Source organism: Ambystoma mexicanum, chromosome 1q (genome assembly GCF_040938575.1).
Source record: "Ambystoma mexicanum isolate Mex_15411 chromosome 1q, UKY_AmexF1_1, whole genome shotgun sequence".
NCBI lineage: Eukaryota > Metazoa > Chordata > Amphibia > Caudata > Ambystomatidae > Ambystoma > Ambystoma mexicanum.
Window position 1 is genome coordinate 1,318,722,393 of NC_090922.1, and position 11,262 is coordinate 1,318,733,654.

Consider the following 11,262-nt stretch of genomic DNA (forward strand, 5'->3'; position numbering starts at 1 on the left):
AATGTGTTATAATGAAATTGTGTTGTAAAGATTCTTTTAGAATCATATGCAAATAAAGAATAATAATAATAATAATGTTTAGTTCCTGCTCCTTACATCTTGTTTTCGATCCCTGTACTTTATTGTAAACGCACGGTAAATATTTGTGATAAGGACATATTTTTGCATGCAGCTTATTATGGATGGTACAATTCCAAGTTCAGAATCTAGAACAACCTCCACATTTGCACTCCTGAATCCACATTTACACACCTCATCATGACAGCTTTTTATTCAAGTGCACAGACTCATTGTAATTGCATTTCGCAACCCCATATATGACAGATTGTAGACTTGCCAACTAATTTTCTTGCAAGCATATACAGGGTGCAACATTATGAGCAAGGCGTGCCAGGGCCTCTTTTCTCCAGGGCCTAATCTGTCGCAATTCATGATGGGAAATTGATCAGTGGGACAGGAGGAGCTCGTGCTGTTCATGAGTTACAGAGTGCACCTACATTTTGAGATTTAGACACAATCTCAGAGAAGCAGCAGACTGTACAGGATGTAAATACACCCCCAAAGTCCCAACAAGGCTCTGTCTGCAGCTCCAGTTTCCTCCATTAGATAACACATTGTCTAACCTATTTCTATGCCTGCCATAGATGGAAAGGGAGCCTGGGCCCAGGATTAAATGCAATCTAGTTGGTTAGTAGTTAACTTCTCCGACCGCAGGATGTCTGAGGTTCATTCTACAACCAACATGTGGGTAAAAGAGCTGCACATCCATGTTAGGGGCTTTTCACACACGAATCGCTTGGCTATACAAGAAACTACTGGGAGCATCTGCAAGAAGGCGCTAATGAAAAAACAAATACAAATAAAGCCCTTTTATAAGTATGAATATTCCACGATCAAAACCAAGAACAAGGATGCAATTAGGCCAGTATTGAAAGCGCTATTCACAGCTTTATCTGCAGATTTACAAATGGTATACATATTACCAACATACTTTCATGTGTCTAACAATAATTACAAACAGATGTCTTTGGTACAAGCTCTTCCGGATGTGTGTACATGCACATGTAGTTCAACCATGCAGAGATCTCACCTTGTGCGATGTCATGTGTGAAGTAATACACTAGTCCTAGCTTTTAAGCATTCTGGTACGTGCCGTGTAGTGCAGCAATTATAAAGTGGACAGGAATGCAAAATGGCATTTTCTACCAATGCCAGGACTTAGTTTGAGTGCTCTGTTTCAGTCTATTATTACAAACCAGAGGCTCCTTAGCATGCATTTTACTTTTGCAAGGCAGAACTGAAAACATGCATTTTTTAGACAAATGCAAAAGTATATTTTCATTAATGGTTACGGTGTCCGACTTGAGTTGTTTGCCAGTGCCTATCCTGTGGGTGGTTGTTCTTACTTTCGAAAGTAAGCAATTGTGAAATTGATGTCTTTCCTGCATGAGGTCATTTATAACGCGCTTGTACACAAGTGTTTCTCGGCGCGACAAGACACAGAAGGGGGGACAGAGGAGGACAAAACAACAATCTTTCTAGGCTTTGTGTCATTCAGATTGCACAAGTGCGGGGGAGAGTGCAAGTAGCTCATAAGTGCTCCGGTTGGTGGCTCATAAGTTCAGATAGTCAGGGGACTATAAGGTTGCAGATGCAGTGCCTTAAGTGGTTGGGAGGGCCGGCGGCAGTGCAAGGGCAACTGGTCGTGCAGGATCCTGGTCCCGTAAGTTCAGTGGGTGGTCAGGTAACCAGAGTGCACCGCAGAGAGACATCAGCAAGGGAGCGGGAGGGAGAAAGCGGAAGCGAAAAGGAAGGTCTTGATTTTGAAATAGGCTGTTGCAGTAGTCCAGCCTAGAGAGGAGCATGGCTCTGGAGACAGTGAGCTCTGGGGGAAGTGAGAAAAGGAAGAATACCTCTGAGGAGGTGCAGCTGATAGTGTGACTTCTTAGAGACATCAGAGATGTGAGGAGAGTAGGAGAGGGTGAAATCGAAGATGACTCCAAGTTTCTTAGCCTCACAGGAAGGTGCAGGTAGAGGGCCCAGGGTGGGAGGCCAGAGTGAGAGAGGGATAGGCGGGAGCAGGCGTCCCAATGGGGAGGATCTAAGTTTTACTGGCATTAAGACAGAGATTGTTGAAGGCACAACATTCCTGAATTGCAGACAGACAGTCTGGTATGAGAGAAGTAGAAGAGGCTGTAGGGAGCCTGAAGGAGAGCTGGGTGTCATCCGCATAACACGGAAAGTTACAGAAGAAAGTAAGGATGCAGTGGGCCAGAGGTGCCAGGTAGTGGTTAAAGAGCCAGGGAGAGAGGTTAGACCCATGGGGAACACCACAGTAGAGAGAGAGATTGAAGAGAGGAAAACCCCAAGATGGACCTGGGAGAGTAGATCAGTGAGAAAGGAGGTCAACCAGGCAAGGGCCTGACCAGAGATGCTCAGGATGTCACGGAGACGATTGAGCAGGATGTACTGGTTGACTGTTACGCTCACCTGGTATCCACAGGGATGCCACCCAGCCGGGTTACTCGCTGGCATGCTTCTCAGCTTTGCCCTGATGTGGTCTGAGGGGAGGGTTCTGCCTGAAAATACAGGAGGACTGTGTTCAAGACTGACCGACTGGGGTAAGTATCCTCCCTCCACCCCCGTATGATTTCAGTCCCTCTGGCGCCCTCTCCTCACCTGGTGGTAGAATTAGGCGTGCTCTCCGTCCTGCCTTCCTTGCCGGGGCACGTTGTCTTTCATGGGCGAGTGCGGTCCAGTTTCTTCACTGACACTGGCCCGTTTGATATTGTTCAGGTAGGTCCTATTGCTGTTCTTTAGTTTTGTTGCTATCCTGCATGCCTTTCTTTGTTTAAAATGTCTCTTTTTTCTCCCTTAGGTATGCGGAGCTTCAGCGCGGCAAAATGGCTTGGGTGAGCCCTGCTGGTAAATGATGGCGCATTAAGAGCGCAATGATGCAGTAAGAAAGCGCTATGCGAAGTCTTGCCTTTGCTAACCTGTATTTTCCTTCCTTATAGGTTGCGGTGTTCTTCAGCACGAGTGGAATGTCCGGAGTGGTGCCAGCAGAGTGGCAACCAGCCAGGTAAGCCTTTTGAGCAGTTCGTAATTTGTAAATGTCTCTACTGCTTTCTTTAATGTTGCCTCTATCTTCCTCTTTCAGGTCGTTCTGTCTGGGAGGCGTGCAGATTCGAGGAAGCTGTTCTCAGTAGCTGCGAGTGTTTAAAGATGAAGACTGCAGGTAAGATGCTGCTGCTAATGATGTTCCTTTTGTCTCCTTGCAGGTTCTGCTTCTCCGAGGTTCGAGCGAATAGCTGGACACGGTGAGCGTCACGTTGCAAGCTGCAAAGTAACGCGAAGCGTGTTGTCTTGCTCAGGTGTGGTTTACATAGTCCTAACAAAATAGTCCAGGTAAAGGAGCCCAGAGGGGCTGAAATCATACGGGGGTGGAGGGAGGATACTTACCCCGGTAGGTCAGCCTTGAACACAGTCCTCCTGTATTTTGAGGCAGAACCTTCCCCGCAGACCACATCTGGGAAAAGCTGAGAAGCATACCAGCGAGTAACCTTGCTGGGTGGCGTCCCTGTGGATACCAGGTGAGCGTAACAGAGTGAGGGAGATCAGGCAATAGTTCGCCGAGGAGAAGGATCGGCAAAGGGCTTCTTAAGAAGGGGGTGCACAAAGGGGTGCTTGTGTTATCTCCAATATGATGCTTTTTAGACCTGGAGCACAAAATGTCCACGTTTTAGAAATCTAGTGTTGTTCCTTGTTAGCAGAAATCCACTCAGTATACACGTACACATACGTGCAGGCCCACAGGTAAAAATATTTTTTTTTTGTTTTCGGTAGTGTTTCATAGCGGTTTCCTCCAGCTTCTAAGCACTTTAAGCAGTGTTATTATTCCTTTTGTAATGGTGCAGTCTTACTCGATGGTTTGCTACAGGACTCATATCAGAGTCAGCCCAGAGCTTTATTCATGAGCTGCTCTCCTAGCACCTGCTCACACCACACCAGGTACCAAAAAAAAAACAGTACACGTGTCTTAGGTAAGCTGCTGACTCCTGAAATTGGACAATTTAAGAGCACAGGCGTCCCGAGAGGCAGTGGTCGAAGTTTTACTGTTCTTACACTTTTATTTTAAAAAGAAACTGTTCCGGAATTGTTTTGTTTTAAAAAAAAAGTGTCAGAAGAAGTTGAAACTTCAGTGCAGTGCATTGAATATTTCCCTTAAACAGCAGGCGCATGTGTTTGAGGGTCTGTATTATGCGTGGGGGGGTGTGGCAATGGGGTTTGTGGGGAGCGGGGGCAGATCAGTAGGGAACACAGTTCCACTGCTTCTTTTCGTACACAGGGGGACAAAGGGTGGCAATTGCTCCCCTGCCTCATTGGCTGCTTTGCCCCCCCCAATTGGTAGCCTGACCCCCCACGCACCCAACTCCCTCTGGCAAATAACTCTTTCCAGGAGCTTTAAAGGTGCTGCTTCGCCCAGCTGTCATTCACAGGTTTACATGGTCTATTTCCTTAGCCTGGGGTCTTTCTTCTGGCCTGAAAGAGACACCAAAGGAACAAATGGGCCATGAATGTCATTGCGGTGGGGCCATCACTGTTAAAAGCAGGTTACCTACATGCTGGGCACACTATTGTTTTCCAAACGTGCAGCTTACACTTCTTTAGAAAAAAACAAAAGACATTTCCAAACTGAAACATGCTTTTTAAACTTACATTCACTAGTTTTCTTTTAAAATGCATTCATTTTTTTGTTGGACTGCTACAAAAATATGTGTGCTCCTTCTCATGTGTTTTGTCACAGTATACATTTCTAAAGTTTGTATATGCTTCACAAACTGCTTAATCACAAATAATTTCTTCTATTGCACTAATAGCAGTTATTAGGAAATTAAACTCTGGGTTGGCAACTTTTGATTTTCACTATATGGGAGCAGACATTCACCCAACCTTGCCCTGAATATAAGCAAGCTACCAGCCCAACCCATCCCCTGACCAAACACATTTTATAGCACTTGGTTTTTTTATGAGGAATTGCAAAAAGTCATAAGATTTACAGCCAGTTTTAAATATATAACATCTTAGCAACAGTCAATCAACCTGCTGAGCTACCCTGGTAGCCTTGAACTGTAGGGCATGTCTATGGATCCTTTCATATGTTCAACAGAGCAATTTGTGTACATGACTTCAAAGTCAACAGTATTTCATCTACAGCCACACTGACCCTGTGCATACATTCATTGACCGTGTACCAATGGCGGCTTCCCAATAATGGGCAAGGTGGCGCTGACCCATGGGCACCCGTGCCTATTATGGAGGAGCCAGTCCAATGTAAACAATGAGCACTACCTCAGCTGCTTTTTGCAGCTGAGGCAGCGCTCCTTAGCTGTCTTGAACTGTCAAAAGGAAACGCAGTGTCGGTTTGACAGTTCTGTTCCTCAGCCTTGCATATCCAATGAGCCATGCAAAGACAGTCTTTGCTTCCTGCTCATGCTACATAGGTAAGAAATTAAACTAATTAGACCTAAAGGTGTTTCGCGCTTTGCAATCGATATGTCTGATTGGTCAATCAACACGAAGAAAGAGGTTATTCGTGAATGTTGGTTTCAAAGTTTTATACACTGAAAGGAAATAAGCCCATTGGTCTCTTAGCCTTGCTTTAATTTGAATTCTTGCATTCAAAAATGAATCCTGTTGCATTCTAAAATAAAGACTGCTACATCACAGCTTTTAATTTTTCCCAAGTTGTATATTCAATTAGAAATGACAATTTAGTGCATTCAGGTGCTTGTACAAGTTGAAAGACAGGTTACATTCAAATAGTTCTAATTCGTTCAGTCAAATGTTATTGTTGCAGAAAGAACCCAATTGTTATACATCCTGTTACATCACAGTATTTACTTCCTTGCTTTCGAAATATGGGTACTGTTGCTTCACAGTTGTATTGGTGTTGTTGTAACAAAAATTCAGTTTAACTTTACAGATTTAGGTTCCATTTGATTCTGTACCTTTAATGCACAGGGATGATTATTTTGAGCCTCTGCCCTCTTGATCACTGTTACTTCACAGTTTTAAATTTCATTATTAGATTTTGTTCCTTTACTTATGTGAGTACAATTGTGGTGAGACTATGTCTTCTTGGTCTACAACCCGACACGTGTTTCACCATCTGGTATTGGGCGGATCTTCAGGGGATTTGAGTTGAAAGTTAATTCATGAGAAACTTGCGAGTTAGCATTTGTTGAATTATGCTGATGGTCTTGATTTAGGTTACTCTTGAGCAGCCCTTTTTAGACGTTTTAATGAGAAAAGTGGATTCAAATTGTGGGATGTCAAAGTTGCCTGTTGCTGCTCTCTAAGAAAGACCTCGGTATCAAGCGACAAAAAATGAAGTACGTCAATGCGAATCTCGCTGCGGTCCCATTGCCGATGCCGTGGTGTTTTTTTACTGGCCATCTATGATAAAGCAATCATGATAAGTGTTATTTTGTAGCTAACCTGGCATTTTAAATGCACCCATGCTAGCCATTACTTACTGTGGCATGATATATTGTATTGGGCATCTTTGATAAAGTAAGCATAAGTGTTATTATGTGCCTAGACTGGCCTTTTGATGCAACCAGTCTAGCCATTTCTTATTGTGGTATGCCATTTTTTATTGGGCAACTTTGAGAAAGCAAGCATGATAAGCGTTATTACGTGGCTATACTGGCATTTTGATGCAGCCAGTTTGGATATGTTTTCATACTGTGTCATGGCATTTTTAATGGTAAAGCCAACTGGAGTATGTTTTTATGTAGGGGTACTGCCATATTTTGGTAGAACAAGCATGGACATGTTTTCTTATCGTAGCATTACTGGCATTATGTGCCACGCAAACACAAATATTTGCTTAGATGGGATTGCTGGCATATATTGGTGCAGTCAGCTTGAAAATGTTTTAACACAGACATATATCATGGGCAGAGGCATCAGGGACGTCATTTCACCAAAATGCCGGGGATAGCGGAAGTGACATCACACCACCCTTGACCCCCTGATGACATCACAGGAAATGATGCCATTTGAGCCCACCCTGAAGTGATATTGCGTGAAGCGATGGAACACAACCTTTCACCCATTGACACAACTGGAAGTGGCATCACATAGCATTGTACACTACGAAAAAAATGGTTACAATATCACTATAATGTGATGTAGAATAGATAGCCATATGTATCGTTCAGATCAGTGTGTATAGGTCCATATTACCAAATGACTGTGAATGCAAGCAGACGTCCATGACCAAATGATGATGATGTGTTATTATATAGCACTTACGCTAAGCGTATTATATAGAAAAAATATACACCCAATATCACCCAACCTGTGTTGGTACTCATTTATAAACCTCTGAAGGATAAAAGGCTGAGTTGAGGCGTTTAAGAACAGACTAAATCAGTGCCTCACCCCCTGAAGTGTGCTTGACTTAAATAAACCTTTAATGAGTCAAGCAATTATTGCATAGAATTCCAGAAAGACACATTATTTGGTATTCCTATTGTTTCTTATTTAAGGTCAGTGCTGAAAGTGTTAGACTTGTGGCACTCCTGTTCTTATTTTACTTTTTTTTTTTTAAGGGGCCTGACCAAGAAAGCCAGCTCTGGTAAAGAGCCACATGGTGCTCGCCACAGCCCAGGAGCTTGCATAACAAATATATATATATATATATATATATATATATATATATATATATATATATATATATATATATATATATATTTTTTTTTTTTTTTTGGGGGGATTTTCTTTTTTAGAGGGCGCAAGGGAGACCACAGAGATCGCAAGGGAGACCTCAGAAGTTGCGGTTGCGACCTCTGGCGACCCCTAAATGACATCCCTGAGAGGCATCATGAAAATGTGTTGGCGAAATGCTCCTCTGCAATGTTGGTGATTTACAGCTACTGGATTTTTTCATGTGTTACCTCACAAAGCCAATAGCTAACTCTTTGGCATTTTACCGATTTTTAAAAAAGAAAATGGATGTAAAATGCCCAATTTTAAGCTATTATTTAAAAATAATTCTCGGGGGTTGCCCAAACACTTCTTGATTGGTTCGGGCTCCCTCGCTATGCTCCATCACACTGGCATATTTGGGGGACTTTTTTATGCCCATCCAATTAGAAAAATTAACCAGCTGCTACTGGGATGTACAGCCAGAAACTGAAACTGTAAACAATTCTACGGGGGTCGGGGGGGGGGGTCACGTTGGGGGCGTTAAAGTGAGACTCTTTCAACTATTGCTAAAGAAACAAGGTAGCAGTTGCCTCCTTTCCCCCTGTACTAAGCACATTTATGTGATGGTTCATCTGTTAAACTGCCTTTCATTGACTATCATTTGAAACTGAGGAACGGTCAATGATATCTCTTCTGTTAAATAGACTCTTTTTGACTGCACATTATTTTTAGCTTTGCCTGGAGTGATGTCGGTGTGAGTTAAAAGGATGCAGTCTTGTGGTGAGTGCAAGGGTATTTTTGCAACTGCTGAAATGAGTTAACTTTTTAGGATGTATATCAACTTGATGCAAAACATTTATTGCATGAAACCTACTCTGAACATGCTTTAAAATATAGTTACTTAAAGTTTGACCTCTTGGCCCTTATTTGATGTGCAGCCACGCCACCCTAACTTGTTGTATTTGTACCCCCCCGGATTGCCCAACCCCCCTCTCTCCTAATACTGATTTCTAGTGAAGCCACTGCTTAAAATCTTAATTGCGCTGAAAATGTTCGTAGTTGGCCACCATACTAGCTCTATCCTTTGAGTGCATTCTGAGGTGAATCCTGCCAGCGCCATGTAATGTGCACTAGTGGGTGGGTTATAATGGGGAAAAGTAGTTGCAAGGGGGAAAAGTACGCACCTTTGTCATTCCAACTCCTACAACGAACACCCTTTTGCCTCTCAGTGCAGCCATGGTTCTACAGTTACGCGCTGTCAGGGAATAACAATGCTAGCTCAGGTGGAGTCAATAATAAGGAGAGGTCAGGATATGGCCAGATTTCAGCTCCGCCCACCCAACTATGACAGGCTCTATGTACACTAGCGCTAGCCAAGAAGCAGAGACCTGTTGCTGGAGAGACGGAGAGAAATCAAACGAGGACCGCGATCAGATAAAGTAACCGTAAAAACAAAGCAACCATCTTGAAAAGTCTTTAATTATGATGGAAAAAAATGGCGCAAAGTAAGCAAGTAAGATAACCGTTTTTATTTTAATAGAGATGATTGTTTTTTAAATACTGAATCAGTCAGTACATTAGAAACATATTTCTTTGTAAAAAAGAATATATTTTAATTTAAAGTTCGAGCAGATTGCTGATATTAAAATGGTTCGAAAGAAGAGTACTATAATATTCTTTTTCTCTGATTTTGAAATTATTTAAATAGTAAACATTCAAGTTCTTTGGGGGTGTTAGGGTTAAAAAAAATGGCCACGTTCTGTTTCTTGAAGCTCTGTTGGCTGCTCTTCTGAATTTCGCTGCAAGTGCTTGCCCTACCGCGTTTCCCAAAGATATGTACATGTTGAAAAAGAAAGGTGGTGTGTCTGGCTTGTGGGCACCCACACCAGACACACAGTTGCTGGGGGCAACCATCCAGACAGTTTATGCCGCTCTCACCCGGTATCCAAATAACAGGGGGGACACCCCTTTGGACCGGAATCACCTGGTCAGACAGCCCCTGGCTCTGTGGACACGTGGGCCAGGGGAAACGCACAGGCTCTGTTCACAAAGCATCCTTCAGCAAGGGGCACAGTTTCCACGCAGGGGCTTTGCCATAGTAAACATGGAACAGGGAAAAAAAAGGAGAGTAATATGAAAAGGGGAGGGGGATGTGCTGCATACAAGATCCATGGCAAAAGCCAAACAAGTGGTGCAGCCCAGACGCCCCTACAGCAGTGTTCTACTGCCACCCCACCATCAAGGGACTGAGCCGATGTGGCCCCCCGGTGCAGCTTTGCCAGTTTTTGAACTGTGCTTTCAACTCTCCTGAACTGATACTAATGCAAGTTGAACTGGTTTTCTGCAGCTCTGCGAATGGTTCAAGTGGACATGTATTGTGATGCTGTGAGTCTGCATGTTATTCAGATGCTTTAAGCAGTCTGTGCAAGGATATTTATGTGAAACTGTGCTCCTGCAGATTGTTAGCATGCTCTAAATGGTGCCAGTAACTGACCATGTGTCAGTCGGTGGTTGTAGGTTCCGTTCTACCATGGTGAATAACGTTCTCCCTCAGAAAGCAGTTGACTTGCCAACAGAAAGAAATGTTCACAAATAAAAAGTCAGGATGTGATTCCTTCCTCACGTTTTGAGCACGGCCGAAATGGATCCCCTGAGCACAGCACATGCTCGAGCTTTCCCAGCACGAGCCGATAGTTCTGTTCCAGCTATCAGGTTCTTCGATGGTTAAGTCTCCTTTCAATTAAAATTCTCTTGCCTTCGAGGGATTGATGTGTTCAACAAATCAGACAAACAAAACGTTCCTTTCCAAATGGACTTTGAGTAATGATTTTTCACCCCTGGATCTCCCTTGGTCGGGCTAGGTTCCAAATGCCAAGAGGGACAATCCACTTCCTCTGGTCTTACAATACTTCTTGCACTCACAAATCTTAATGTCTTTTCAAACAATTCACTGTAGACATCCCTCTGTCGAGTTTACTCCTGTCAACACACTGTTCATGGGGACTTCAAGCCTCGCCCCTTTCGTTAGTATCCCTCTACTAGGTTCACTCTTGCCAACTTTTACTAAACAGTTCACTGTGGACATCCCTCAGTCGGGTTCACTCTTGTCAACATACTGTATTCCGTGACTTTAGATTTCACCCCCTTTTATCAGCATCCCTCCTTCGGGTTTACTCTTGCCAATCTTGTCATTCGTATCTTTCTCCTTCATTTCTTGTCATTCGGGACTCACTTCCCTTCACTTCACACAAATCTGCTAGCCAAAGACTTTTGACTGTACCAATGATTTTACAAGACCCCTATATGACCACTTTGACCCCCTTTCGACTTTCCATAAGGCTTTCTGGTTGCAGTAGTTTCTACCATCGGGTAATCACTCAGAGTTTCCTGCGTGAGCACCCACGTGGTGCCAGACTCCTCTGTTGCTGGTTTTCCCCTTTTTCATCACTCGCTCTTTAAGCCTTTTACAGTTCAAATTAGCTTTTTGCTACTTTTTGTTCAACACAGTTTGGTTTCTTATCAGCTCTCCCCTTGACTCACCGG

At 43.4% G+C, this 11,262-nt stretch overlaps 1 protein-coding gene across 1 annotated transcript in view; it reads right to left on the minus strand.

Annotated features, from left to right (window-relative positions):
• Positions 1 to 8,974, minus strand: part of LOC138546981 (sterol carrier protein 2-like) — a 1,126,877-nt gene extending 1,117,903 nt beyond the window's left edge. Inside the window, exon 1 of the mRNA XM_069642178.1 lies at positions 8,904 to 8,974. Within this exon, the coding sequence (XP_069498279.1) occupies positions 8,904 to 8,957 (54 nt within the window). The 5' untranslated portion in view covers positions 8,958 to 8,974. The remainder of the gene's footprint in view (positions 1 to 8,903) is intronic.
• Positions 8,975 to 11,262: the final 2,288 nt, after the last annotated feature.